This window comes from Helianthus annuus, chromosome 17 (genome assembly GCF_002127325.2).
Source record: "Helianthus annuus cultivar XRQ/B chromosome 17, HanXRQr2.0-SUNRISE, whole genome shotgun sequence".
Lineage (NCBI taxonomy): Eukaryota > Viridiplantae > Streptophyta > Magnoliopsida > Asterales > Asteraceae > Helianthus > Helianthus annuus.
The window spans coordinates 193,134,936-193,149,525 of record NC_035449.2 but is presented as its reverse complement, the minus strand read 5'-3'; the positions used below and the strand labels follow the sequence as shown (position 1 = coordinate 193,149,525).

The following is a 14,590-nucleotide window of genomic DNA, read 5'->3' as shown; positions in this document are numbered from 1 at the left end:
GCGATGTTGATCGATATATCACTGATTTTTCCGATATTAGTACCTTTCTTCTTGGTACTACCATTCATCTTTCTTCTTATTGTTGCTATTAGTGTTTTAAGTCTTAATTGTTAGTTTTTTAGTGTTAAATGTTAATGTTTTAAGTCTTAGTTAGTTCCTACTTGTTAAACTTGTTAGTGCTTTGGAAGTTGCAAAAGGTTAAATTGTTAATGGTAGGAGAGTATACTGAATTGTTTATGTTAAATTGCTATTTGTATAAATTATGCATGATATTAAAATTACTGATATCTTACCGTGATAAGCGATATCCGAAATATCGGCCGTTGACCAAAATTCGATATTTTATCACATTAATTACGTAGATTATAGATGGTAAAAACAAATTTTAAGTGAGCATTATTTAGGCTGTGTAGAAACACAACTATAAAAGTGAAAAGATTTTTTAGAAAAACATAAAACACGCTTTTATAGGGTAAATCAAAATCTAACAGGTCCAACCAAAGTTGGATGTTTGAACTCGAATCCCTATGAATCAAATGAAATATCTAGAATAAAAACCTAGATTAATCAAATGAAATAATCACACCTTTTACAATAAATAGAATTTAAGGAAAACGTTGAGTTGCAAGATGAGACATTCTAATTGCTTAGATGGTGTTTGTTTTTTCAAAAAAGATATGAGCAATCTTTTCTGTTTGCGTCGCACAGACATTGTCATTTGCAGAGTGTTTGTTTTTTCGAAGACGTTTTATTAAAAAATTTCTACGCGAGTTCTTTTTAGTGCAGACTTGGCCCAACCACTTCTAAGATCTTCTAAAGTCTACAGAGGGTTAAGCACCACAACCGTCCACCACCCATCACCATCACCACCACCACCCACCACCACCGTCCACCACCCACCACCACCGTCTATCACAACCGTTGTCCACCACCACCACCACCCACCACTATCGTTCGTACACCATCACCAGTTTATTTTAGAAGTTTACATACGTTAAAAAACACACAACCTTCTTGCAGACTGTAGAAGTTTGATCCACGTCTTCTTCTAGAGATTTCTGCAAATGTGATCCGCAGACTGCGGACATTTTCTAACCCATTTGTATGTGACTGGTAGCATCGAAGTATGAGTTCACTGCCTTTTAAATCCCCTTGATATCAATATTCGAACACTTTTACAAATTTAAAACATCAATATATGTGTTTAAAATGCTTAAAGTACCATTTTAATTGGTGGTGGGTGTTGTGGTGGTGGTAACGGTTGAGGTGCAGTGGCGATGGTGGTATTGATAGTGGAGGTGTGGTGGTGGGATGGGTGGGGTTTAGGTTTAGAGAGAGAATGAAAGATGATATAGAGAAATGTACTGCTTTTTAGAGGAGAAAGATGAATGAGAGAGTTATAAATTAGTTTTGTTTATTTATTTTTTAATTATAGTGGTAATTTGATCATTTAATAAAATTTAACAAAAGGACTATAGCAGTTGTACAAATTTGGACTAAAATGATTAAGAAAAGTGATCACAGGGACTCAGAACGTTAAACATTTTGATTTTGAACTCAAATGGTTAAAACCCTAAAAGACAGTGAATTAAAAAGTAATTTACCCTTTCTACTAGGGGTATGCATGGGTCGGTTTGGGTCGGTTTTGACCAAAAACCATAACCATAACCACGATGTCGGTTATTGGATAACCATAACCATAACCGATCGGTTATGGTGGTTATGGTTATTCGGTTTTGATGGTTATAGCGGATCGGTTATGGGTGGTTAACCGTGTATTTAGCTTAACTAAAAATAGCTTAATTTTTTTAACACGGAATAAATTGTTATTGCATATTTGTATATATTAGTATATTACATAGTACAAAAAATACATATAATCTATAATATTAATACCAATTATTATCGAATATTCAAAAAAAGTGATTTGATACATTCCATAAATTTAAATAAACATTCAACCAAAACCACAAAATGATATGAAAAACCCATAAGTACTAAAAATTTTCAGTCAAAAACATCAAATATTAAAAATATGGTGAAAAGTCCTAAATTATACAAAGATTTATTACATTTCGGTTCGGTTCGGTTATGGTGGGTATGGGAAATGATAACCATAACTGACCCGCTACTTTCGGTTTTCAAAAAAACCATTAACCGACCCACCGGTTTTTTATTTGGTTCGGTTTTATCGGTTAATTTGGTTATGGTTCAGTTAATTCGGTTCTTTGCACACCCCTACTTTCTACAATGTAAGTGAAGTATACGTAACATGCGTTCGTTTTTTTGGATACAATCGATATTTTTCTCAACACAATAATATTATTATACTCAAACAAAAGTAAAATTCTTTTAAGGTATTGTTTTTTGAAACACAAAAGTATTTTTTAACAAGAATGTCAACAAAAGAGATGGATTCCCTTTATTAACTCTCCTGATTTATAACTTTTAATTAATAATAAAATTATCGTCCCAGAAATACTAACCAACAAATCGTTATTACACTTTAAAGACATATATATATAATTTATGATCATTATTTATAACAAAACAAATATTTAAAGAAAATGAGTGCCTGTAATCATGGAATAAAATATGGGGTTGCGGCCTGCGGGCCTCAAAGTCCTCTTGCAATGTTTGACCTTGTGATTCACGATTCAACTCACTTAGGATAATTTACTTAAATTATATTAATCAGCATCTATATTGAATTGTAACAAAATATTATAAATAGTCTTTAAAACTTCTTTTCAGTAAGTATGTTAACTTAAATGTATCATTTTCTAAAATTTTAGCGTTTAAAATTTAGTTTTTATGAGAAATCATACTTTTATCTCTTATTTTTACAACCTATACACATCTTTATTCTTTTTACAAACCAAAAGATATCTTTGTTGACCTATCCTAATAAAGTAAGTTTCAAAAGTTATCTTAAAGTTATCACTTTAGAGTGTATATATAAAAGTTCAACACATACAATAATAAACGAGAGTTATGAGAACCACATAATCACTTATACAGGACTGTAAACGAACTTTGTTAAGGAAATAAATGTGTTTATGAACGGTTTATAAACACTTATTTAACGAGATTTTATGTTCGTATTCGTTCATTAAGAAAATGAGTGTGTTCACGAACACAATTATATTTAGCGAACGCGACGAAGGCTAAAGGTTGATGACTCAGATAGTAGCACTGTAACTTGAAGCTCTAATTGTGGAATGGATGTTGATTGTATCGCCAATGTAAATAATGAGAAAATAAAGAGGAATGGTACATAAACAAGGTGTAAATAAGGTTTTCTAGTTTAATTGTTAGGATAATAAAATAAATAAAAATTAAATAATATAAAATGCATAGATAAAATTTATGAAAGTACAAAAATCTTTAATAAAACACAAACAAACGAACATAAACGAACGCAAATGAAAGAATGTTCACGAACACATTCACGAGCACCTTACCAAACGTTTACGAACACAATTGAACGAACGAGACATCTGTTCATGTTTGTTCATTTAACTAATCGAACAAATTTCTTTTTCATGTTTGTTCGTTTATCAGACGAACAAACATAAATGAACTTCCCGCTAAATAGTTCACAAACTGTTCGCTGAATGTTCAGTTTGTTTACAGCCCTACTTATACATATTGTTTATATTGTTTTGAATGTAATACATACAACGACTATGTAATCATATTTTCTCTCTCATTAACCACAACTTTTGAAATTCTTCTATACTCGATATTTAAACGCATTTTACATTTCTCACACCCATTTCAATAATTGCTTAGGTTTCTAATGGGCAATGAAACAATTAGAATGTCTATAACTTTTAATTTTTTTGTATTTAAATACAAATTTATGATTTGGTGGAAATTCCACCACCAAATTTCTAATATTTTTGTGACTTTGTGAGGGCATTTTTTATAGTTCTCTATAAACATGAATGTGGACAAAAGAATATCATTCAAATGATTGGTTCTCTTTTTGATTGTGGTATTGTTGGAGTTGCTATATGTCCCTTTCATCTTCTTTTATTTTTTATATGCATTTGATGAAGACCTTTACTCGTCTTTCCGTTTATTGCATCCTAACTATTTTATTAATCATACAAAAATGTAGTATAATACTATAATACGACCTAATATTCAATGAATTTATTAATATGTGTTTCATCTAGTGGTATTAGAAATGATACGTCGACCATAAGGTTACATGTTTATGCATAACATAAACAAATGCGTGTGAGACGTGTTCTTAAAGCAATACATTAATGATTATAGATTTAAAAATAGTTGCTAATGAATATGGAGTGTTTATTTATTCATTTTAACGAATGGGAAATTCATAATTGTATAAAAAAACCATTTACTTTTGTTATAAAAACATGCGAGTAAATATGTTTATCTTTGTTGATTTAACAACGAAAGAACATTATGTTCGGTGGAAGTAATGTTTATATTTGCTTATATAATAAACGAATGAATATGAATAACATTTGTTGCTCCTTAACTAAAAGAACGAACATGAACATATGTCTTGTTTATCCAATTACGTACATATACGTTCATTTATATTTGTTTGCTTGTGTGTATATATTTGTGTGTTCGTTTAGGGTATTTACTATGGAACATAAACAAACACGCACAATAGAATTATATGTTCATTTGTTTGATTAAACACTTAAACAACATGTTTATCATCAGGGTAAGGAAGAACAACCTTATGATTTGCCTCTTTCCTAGGCAACAAATGGCAGTTGTCAAACAAGACCAAAAATATCGTCTACGGTATGATTTTAAATTAGAGTTAATTACTGTTTTCGTCCCTGTGGTTTGTCAAAAATCACTATTTCAGTCCATTAGTTTAAAAATTGCGATTTCAGTCCCTGTGGTTTCACTTTCGTAACCATTTTAGTCCACCTCGTAACCATTTCAGTCCCTGTACTTAACAAAATAATGGATTGAAATGGTTACAAAAGTGAAACCACAGGGACTGAAATGGTTACAAAAGTGAAAGCTCAGGGACTGAAATCGCAATTTTTAAACTAATGGACTGAAATAGTGATTTTTGACAAACCACAGGGACGAAAACAGTAATTAACTCTTTAAATTATTTAAAGTACCTAAAAGACATACTTTTAAATTTGATATATTGTTTGCAGGTGGTTGTGAGGTTTATAGACAAAATGAGTTGTCAAAAGCAACTTAGTAGGTCTACTTTCATGTATTCATACCATATAAATTCTTCCCACATCCATTCATCTAAACTATCATAAAAATTTCTTGTTCTCACACAAATTCCAATCCAAAATTCAAACTCTTGCAATATTTTAATCCGTTTCGGGTTTCATGATCAAGAAATCCACAAAACACGCGTGTTGATCAACCCGAGTCGATCCTATAACAATCTTAGAATGTTTAGATGTTAGCTCATGCAAGATCTTTTTTGAAATTACACATATAGATATCACATTATCATGGGCGGGTGTGCTTCTAAATCGCACAAAACATCAAGATCACGAAAATACTTCTTTTCTTCTGGAAAATGGAATAGAAGGGTGTCCACTTCTGTCCCTCTTAGCGTCGAAGAGTTTGCAAATGGAGTTGGTGAGTTTTCATAACGAGTGCTTGAAAGGGTATATTTGTAATTTCACAATTTTGTTTTTGGATTGATGCTAACGATACATGTCTTTTATTCTAGCATCGGGTTTTCAAGAGGAGACGTGGTTCGACTCCATGAGTATATTAGGATCAGACTCTGATGATGATTTTATTAGTGTACACGGAGGTAACATAAGTTTTTAATATATTATAGACGTTCTGAATTATTTCAGATTGGGTTTTTTTGTAATTTCTTGAATGGTTATTTGTAGGAAATGCAAACGATGAGTATGCCGATTACAAATATGATAAAAATATATTAGAGAACGATCATTCTAGCTTAAGGACTGTTATCGTGTTCTCTATGAACCAGAAACCTTTGGATGGGGATGAAAAAAACGAAATTTGTAAGTAAACTTGGACCTTTAGATTTTTAAGCATGTTATGCTTTGATAAATAAACTATGTTTTTAATTATACAACTATCTAAGGATACTATACAACACTACTCGCTTCATGTCAATTTTTTAAGTTTCAATTTCAGTCGAACTTAACTCGTTTATTATTTATTAGTTATATAGTTAATATATTTTGAATACATACATATATACATATATTTGTGATTAGTATGTACTTATTGCTATAATATACATAAGTATATAACATAAAAAATATATATTATTAGTTATCTGTATCATAATTAAATATATGATTATTATATAGTGTAATAACTCTTTATTACAACCCTAGGTAATCCAAAGTTACTTGTTATTCTTTTAGCCTTTTTTTTTTGAAAAGTTGTTATTCTTTTAGCCTAATTTGATAGTTTTATATCTTCATTACATAAATTATTTACTTTATTTCTTCACAAAATGCCATTTTAATTATTTTATCTATTGCTTTCTTTCAATCAACAATTGTAACATCAAACATCTTATTATATGATTATTACAACTTTCAAACCGTTGAATAATTATCAAAATACTCTTTTCCTTGATTATTCAATATCAAAATCATTTTCATGTATGTTGCATTGCTAAAATGGTGAACAAATTGCCAGGCCAATCGAAGAGATTCGTGTTTCGCCCACGGGCAGGACTTTTGATTCCTAGATCAACTAACGATAAGTCGAGTCCAGGATGTTGGTCGTTAGTTTCGCCTTCGGTTTTTAAGCTTCGGGGTGAAAATTTCTTTAGGTATATTTGAGTTTGGTATTTTTTATTTTCTATAAATCTTGAATTAAATGAATTGCTAATTATGTAGAGATAAGCGAAAGGACCCGGCTCCAGATTATAGTCCGTATGTTCCAATCGGTCTTGACTTGTTTGTTTGCCCTCGAAAGATTGATCATATCGCTCAACACGTTGAACTCCCTTTTGTTGATGTGAATAAGAAAGTACCTTCATTGCTTATTGTTAATGTTCAGGTATTACTTTGGTTCTTGAGAATTTAAACTCAGCAGGTACGGTTTGCTTCATGTCTTTGGTAAAATACGACATCAACCAAACCGGACCAGCAAAATTTTTGATTCATAGCTTACAACTATAATTGATGTTTTGGTTTTTCATTAACAATCGGTTTGGGTTTAATTGGTTCGCTTAATTCGGTTGTTTGAAAAGATGGTTCGATTAATTTCATTAAAAGCTAGTCTTAGTCTTTAGATGTGGGTGAATTCAATTTAATTTCAGTTAATAAATTCACTTATGTTTTGGGGAAAAATTAAATATTAGCAAACCATTTTAATGTATAAAGAAGAAAAGATATGTATGATTTATAAAACGGTTATAAATAAAATCTTTTACAACATATAACATATCATTTACGAAAAGTAAATAAAAAATATAATGACTGGTTTAAATATCAGTTCGGTTAATTCAGTAATTTATACACAGATAACCTTCACTAATACGCATGTTACTAAATAGTCGTTAGATATGACTAGATATTTATGTCTACATGACAGTTGCCAACGTATCCAGCTACACTGTTTCATGGTGACACTGATGGTGAAGGGATAAGTCTAGTTTTATATTTCAAAGTGTCCGAAAACTTTGATAAAGAAACCTCACCTTGTTTTCGCGAAAGCATTCAGGTATTGTGTCGTTATAATCTTTCGGCACAAGGAACAACACCAAATTGTGTTTATTCGCCTTTGTGTGTTCTACTGTGTTTAACCGTTGTAAATCATAAATCTGACAGAGACTAGTCATGGATGAGATGGAATTAGTGAAGGGTTTTGCTAAAGATTCTTTAGTTCCTTATCGGGAACGACTCAAACTAATGGCGGGTGTAGTTAACCCCGAGGATCTTGAGTTATGTTCCGCTGAAAAAAAGCTTCTAAATGCTTATAATGACAAACCGGTGCTTACGCGTCCTCAACACGCATTTTATCAGGTTGGTGTATAGTTGTATAGTGACATCCACTATTCCAGGATGCTCAACGGGTGCAATTATCCATAACATAACTGCACCCGTTGGTGATGTCCCACATGCGTTTAGATTAAAAGATTGTATCTTTGTCACATGCTTAGTCTCACTTTTGGTCTTTTTCTATTTTATGTAGGGACATGACTACTTTGAAATAGATCTAGACATACACAGATTTAGCTACATTTCACGGAAAGCACTTGATGGTTTTCGCGAGCGGTTGAAACATGGGATACTCGATGTTGGTTTAACGATTCAGGTAAATTGGTTTTTGCGGGGAACAAAATGGGAAGACTTATGTTTAGTTTGTTTTCGAGTTCGCCTTAACTAATCTATTAATGTTCTTTTGTTCTTGGTTTCAGGCACAGCATCCTGAGGAACTACCAGAGCAAGTTTTATGTTGTATTAGACTCAACAAGATTGACTTTTGTGATCATGGTCAAATTCCTAGAATTTTAATCCCAAATAGTGATTAATTTTTTGTATTATTGATTTTCTTTTGCTTTAAAGCATATTCTTTTCTAGTGATTACTGGGTTTTTTTTTTCTATGGAAACCACTCATAATTCTTGGACATAATAAGAAAATGTAAATATAAAAAGAAAGAAAATAATGCATTCGATAAATTATGTATAGAGTTGCCTGTTATTGGACAAACTTTGGGATTACAACGATTTAGTTGAGAGTAGAGGCCGGTTCGGCTGGAATGTGTTGCTAACCCTAGCTAGCAACAAACCGGTTAATTTCCATACATATTTATATACTGAGAGACTTAATTTAAACCGGTTAATAATTTAGTAGAGGTGCACAAACCGGCTAATTTCCATAACCGGTTCAGTTAACCGGTTATGGTGGTTCATTTCACCTTTTTATTTTAACTGGTCCAGTAATTACTTTAACCGGTTCGGTAAATAACCAGTTATTTTTACTAAATATTTATAACCACTAACCGGGTTTTTTTGCCCACCTCTAGGTTTTCACTCTGTTACGGTGTATGCTATGAAAAAGAGGAAGGTTTTATCGGAAAAGGAAATTATATTAAAAGGCTATTTTGTCAACATTAAACATCTTTTGACGCTCAACTTTAATAACATATTTAGCCTCAAATTTAATAATTTATTTTTTAATTATCATTATTGCACTTGCACTTTATTATAATTACTATTTAGACCCTCACCTTTTACTTATTTTATATGGTTTCTTTTTAGTTTTTTTTTCTCAAAGTAATGTTTTTTTCTAAGTTTTCCATATGTAGTGTAGTAAGTAGGTTATTAGGTTATTTCAGTTACATTCCGAACCCGCTGCAGATATTCGTTTTTATGGTTATAACGGCTTTCGATACTGTAACAAACTGAACTAATGACTTTTCCTTGACTTTTGAATACTACTGCGACATGGTTTTTTTTTATCTTCACGTAGACTGATCCGTCACAATTTGCTTATTTTTTATCTATGTTTTGAAGCTGTGAAACACGGGTGGTAACCCACTAGTTTAGATAACTACTTTTAATAGTCCAAAGACAGGCCCAAGGCCCAATATCATACCTCAATGAGTTTTTTTCCCGCCCAATTAGCCGATAACCCTAGCTTTTAACAACGAAGAAAGCATACATCTGAAAATAATGGAAGAAGAAGAAGAAGAAATGATTGAAACGAAGAGAGAATTTCCGATTTTCAGAGACATAAGGCGTTACACCTGTGCGTATTGTGGCATCGTTCGTTCCAAAAAGACTTTGATTACCACTCACATTCTTCAATCTCACCACCAGGTATGTATCTATGTATTTCATTTCTTCAACTTTACACAAATTGGAAGTTCTTGTTTTTGTACAAAATGTGTTTTGATTTGGATTGCTGTATTATATTATGTTGATATTGTTGTTTACGAGACTAAAATGCGTGTGCTACCACATATCGGCTCGAAAAAGCCCGAAACTAGCCGAGCTTAAAATTTGTTTAATAAATAAGCCTGACCCGAGCCTATATGATGTATATGCGTTATGCCTAGTGGAGATGGATATGATCGGGTGGTTTTGCTGGTGGCACGATGATACTTCAGTGGTCCGTCAGTGATTCAAATTTGCTGTTAAAAAAATAAATAAATGAGCCTGAGCCGAGCCTATAGTATGAACAACAATTATAATACTAAAAAAATATTTATATACTAATATATATAATTATATAAAAATAACTAAATAGTATACATTGGATGGGTTAAAATAAGAACCACCTGAAAACCGTGAGACCTAGGCCATCCAAAAGGTTTTTCCAATTTTTTTTTTCTCAAAAGTCATAAAAAATCATTTGTTTCAGCAAAACAAAATTAAAAAAAATGCCGCACACTCACATTTACATTTACATGAGGCGTAAAAAAATGTTTATCTTTTTTTTTTACATATGTGTTTATAATATTTTCACCAACATTTGTGCAAAAAAAGTTTTGCCCAACTCGCGCGGGAAGAAAAAGTTCTCCCGGTTCTCACAACTCGTGGTGGTTCTCATTTGAACTGATCCCTAGTATACATATATATTATGTTGTGTATAAATTGTATAAAAATAATTTATATTTTTATATAATTAATTAATTAATAATATATGAGCTTAACTAGAGCTTGAAAAACTGCTTATGAGCTGACTCGAGTTTTAAAACAAAGCTCAAGCCGAGCTCAAGCTTGAGCCTTATCGATCTCAGGCTCGGCTCGTTTATACCTCTTCGGCTCTACTTCTGTTTGTTTGTAATTTTTTTGGCGCAACTTGTTGCCCGTTTACATGCTGTTTGTTTGTAATTTGTTGTTTTGGTATTTTAATGGTGATTTGACTCTGTTAATCAGGATGAAATCAAGGAAGAAGAAGGCGATGATGAAAATGGCGGGAAGAAGAACGTTTGTGAGGAGTGTGGTGTTTCTTTCAAGAAACCTGCTCACTTGAAGCAGCATATGCAAAGTCACTCACTTGAGGTATAAATTTTAAACATTAATAATTTTGTTTTTTTTTTGGAATCAAATTCAGAAACCACATAACAGTTTGCGTGTCTTTAGGGCGTAACTTATGAATTTATTTGACATTTTTTTTATATCTTAAAGTACTTTATAATCTAGTTTTCAATGCTCTTAGTCTATTTACAGTTTATAAATATTTATAGAATCCAAACCTGTGCAGGGTATAAAGATACGTTTTTCAAATTTCATGAAAAAACGGATATTATTGTGTGATGCATTGGATCCCAATCAGAGAACTCCAAAATGCGAGATCTTGATCGGATTAGTATCAGGTAGGGTGACCTCCTGCGAAGCTCCATCAAGTTATCAATCACGCGATAACGATACAAGGTTTTAAACATTCTTTCATTTATAAATTACCAAACTTTCAAACACCGCAAAAAAAAAAAGATCTTACAAATAAGACGTTTACTTTCTGCAGAGGCCTTTTATATGTCCAATAGACGATTGCGACTCCAGTTACCGTAGGAAAGATCACTTAAACCGTCATCTGCTTCAACATGAGGGTAAACTATTCGACTGCCCGAACGAAAACTGCGAGAAAAAGTTTTCGATTCAAGGTAACATGACGAGACATGTTAGGGAAATTCACGATGACGTGGAATCTACGAATGCTGACGTGGATGATCGGAAGCAGCATGCTTGTTCGGAGCCCGGGTGTGGAAAAGTGTTCAAGTACGTGTCAAAGTTACAAAAGCACGAAGAATCTCACGGTAAGTAAATTTGCATTCGTGTTTGCAAGAACAGATTATTCTTGTTATTTAGTGGTCAACTAATCGGTTGACTATTGCAGTTAGGTTAGAAACCCGTGAGGCGTTTTGTGCGGAACCAGGTTGTATGAAATATTTCTCGAATGTGAAGTGTCTAAAAGCTCATTTACAGTCTTGCCATCAACATGTTACTTGTGAGATTTGCGGGAGCAAACATTTGAAGAAAAATATAAAACGTCACCTTCGCACACACGAAAACATCGCTTCGAAAGATAAGATCCAATGCAGCTTTGATGGATGCAGCTTAACATTCTCAAAGGTAAGAAACATGAACTCGTTTAATGGCTTCATTACCCATCTTTAGAGGCTGTAGCTTTGATCCTTTGTTATTGTCAAACAGTTATAAATAAAACTTAGAGTTAATTACTGTTTTCGTCCCTGTGGTTTGTCAAAAATCACAATTTCAGTCCATTAATTTAAAAATTGCGATTTCAGTCCCTGTGGTTTCACATTCGTAACCATTTCAGTCCACCTCGTAACCATTTCAGTCCCTGTACTTAACAGAATAATGGATTGAAATGGTTACGAAAGTGAAACCACAGGGACTGAAATCGCAATTTTTAAAATAATGGACTGAAATAGTGATTTTTGACAAACCACAGGGACGAAAACAAGTTACGAGGTTTGGCCACTTTTGCGACTTTCATCCAAAGGTTTATTTTTCCGCATCTGGATCCAAAATGTTTGAAATCTTGTCAGTTTCGTCCGACTCATTAACTCCATTCTTTTTTTTTTGTTAAAGAGGGGGTATTTCCGTCTTTTTAGACATTTTTTATTAAAATAAAAAATACTGGTATGAAATAAAGATCCTCCTCTGTTGACTTTCTAGTTATGACTTTTCTTATAAACATTAACAAGTAGGTTAAAGGACAAGTAAATGGCAAGTTTCTAAACCTTTTGAATCTAGATGCGAAAAAAAAACTTTGGACGAAAGTCGCAAAATTAGCCAAACCTCAGGGATGAAAATGGCATTTTACTCTTACAATAACAAATCTAAAGTTTGTTTTTTTTTTTTTTTTTTTTTTTTTTGTGAAAAAAATACAGAGTTCAAATCTTCAACAGCACGTAAAAGCCGCACATTTTCAAGAAAAGCCATACGTATGCAGCATTTCCGGATGCGGGATGAGGTTTTCGTTCAAGCATGTGAGAGACAACCACGAGAAATCCGGGCGCCATGTTTACACACTCGTAAGAACAAGACTGTTGCTCGTAATCTAGCATCACATTCGATATTTTAAATTATTATTTGTTTATATGATGATCTTTTATAGGGAGATTTTGTGGAGGGTGATGATGAGTTTCGATCGAGACCAAGGGGTGGTGTGAAAAGGAAATTGCCTGTTAAAATCGATGCGCTTATGAGGAAGAGGGTGTGTCCACCTAGCGAATGTGATGAACTACATGGCTCTGATTACATTTCTTGGTTACTGTCAACAGAGGATGAAGATTGACTTAATGTGATGAACACGCACGATTTTGAGTTGCTAAGTTTTGAGCCTATGGGCTTTGATTTCGTTAAGCGCTAGTTTTTGGTCTGGTCAGGTTATAATCCAGTAAAAACTGAAGCAAAATAAGTCATTTACTACATCAAAAGTTGTTAATTCACTCAACATTTGAATAAAAGTGTACATACGTTCGCTTTATAACCGATTAAGTTATAGTATGGATTTCTAACATGACACAAAAATACAATGGAAACCTAGCGTGAAATTTGTGGGTTTTGGATTAGTCTAAACGGCTTTGTATTAGTTTGAGACTGAACTGTAAGATTAAATATATTTATTTTATATTTAATCTAGTAGCTATTATAATCATTTACATTATATGGATCAAAATATATAACAATCCTATTAAATAATTAGTTGGTAATTGTTGATGGGCCTAATTACCCTTATTAACTAATTAGGGTTTCCTTCTGGGTGCATATATAAGGAGAATAATGTGAAGGTTAAAGGGTTAGACAATTTCACAAACCCTAATAGCACATAACATCAATCTCGCCTCCCTCTCCATAACCGATTCCCTTGTCGGTTTCTTATCATCACCATCATTAGATTGCACCCTAAGGAGGAACCAGACCAAGATGACAATCATGTCAAAACTTATTGCTGTGTCTCCATCTGGATTCTCTGTTGGCTTGTACTGCTGCAATCAGGTATGTTTTCATGTTTTCCATTATGCCTAAAACAGAACTGAACCAACATGTGGTATCAGAGCATATGTTGATTAATCAGTTCTGTTTTCGTATCCATCAATTCTGGGATTGAAATCTGGAAAACAGAAACTTTTGAAAACCTAATAAAACTCATGGCCAGTTTCGAGTTACATGTACCGAGTCCTCTGTTTCGGGAAAAAGAAAGGAAAAGAATGTATTTTATATAACTCGAAATCATATGGTTAATATTAATGTCCGAAATCTGCTTTAGAATCCTTAATTTTCAGGTTTCGGGTTCCAGTATTATTATTTTATTTTTTAGGGTTCATCATGTTTTCTTAGGAAAATTCGAAATTCCTTTATGTTTTGGAATATAATTTGGATTTTTGAGTGTTATTTCCCTGTTTGATCCAATTTAATCTGTTAAGTTTATTCGAAAACTGTTAAAAGATATACAGTCATAATTTTCGAAATATTATGATAAAATTAGATCATCACTAAAACAGGAAACCATATCTCAAAATCCCTAACAATTCGAATTTTCGGTTATGTTTTCACATTAATCGCTGTAACAGAAGTTTCGAGATAAGTTTTAACCACCCGAGACAAAGGTCTCGACTCGAGACCACAAGAA

General features: G+C 32.6%; 2 protein-coding genes across 2 annotated transcripts; both read left to right on the top strand.

Moving 5' to 3' along the window:
- The first annotated feature begins 5,300 nt into the window (after positions 1–5,300).
- On the top strand, positions 5,301–8,564 carry LOC110886129. Its single transcript, XM_022133887.2, has 9 exons — positions 5,301–5,613; positions 5,708–5,794; positions 5,880–6,014; positions 6,667–6,802; positions 6,870–7,032; positions 7,570–7,698; positions 7,806–8,000; positions 8,170–8,292; positions 8,396–8,564. Exons 1-9 carry the CDS (start codon positions 5,484–5,486, stop codon positions 8,507–8,509), a joined length of 1,212 nt encoding a protein of 403 aa, XP_021989579.1. The 5' UTR covers positions 5,301–5,483; the 3' UTR covers positions 8,510–8,564.
- Positions 8,565–9,622: 1,058 nt separating this feature from the next.
- Positions 9,623–13,411, top strand: LOC110886130 (transcription factor IIIA). Its single transcript, XM_022133889.2, has 6 exons — positions 9,623–9,801; positions 10,864–10,989; positions 11,453–11,744; positions 11,825–12,060; positions 12,846–12,989; positions 13,073–13,411. Exons 1-6 carry the CDS (start codon positions 9,655–9,657, stop codon positions 13,250–13,252), a joined length of 1,125 nt encoding a protein of 374 aa, XP_021989581.1. The 5' UTR covers positions 9,623–9,654; the 3' UTR covers positions 13,253–13,411.
- The last annotated feature ends 1,179 nt before the right edge of the window (positions 13,412–14,590 follow it).

What these genes read in the sequence shown, in the direction of transcription:
- LOC110886129 (XM_022133887.2), top strand. Translation starts at nt 5,484, where the DNA reads ATGGGCGGGTGTGCTTCTAAATCGCACAAAACATCAAGATCACGAAAA. An exon ending in TGCTTATTGTTAATGTTCAG is followed by an intron (nt 7,033 to 7,569) that starts GTATTACTTTGG and finishes TCTACATGACAG; the next exon opens with TTGCCAACGTATCCAGCTAC. An exon ending in GTTTTCGCGAAAGCATTCAG is followed by an intron (nt 7,699 to 7,805) that starts GTATTGTGTCGT and finishes TAAATCTGACAG; the next exon opens with AGACTAGTCATGGATGAGAT.
- LOC110886130 (XM_022133889.2), top strand. Translation starts at nt 9,655, where the DNA reads ATGGAAGAAGAAGAAGAAGAAATGATTGAAACGAAGAGAGAATTTCCG. An exon ending in TTCTTCAATCTCACCACCAG is followed by an intron (nt 9,802 to 10,863) that starts GTATGTATCTAT and finishes TCTGTTAATCAG; the next exon opens with GATGAAATCAAGGAAGAAGA. An exon ending in GCAGCTTAACATTCTCAAAG is followed by an intron (nt 12,061 to 12,845) that starts GTAAGAAACATG and finishes AAAAAAATACAG; the next exon opens with AGTTCAAATCTTCAACAGCA.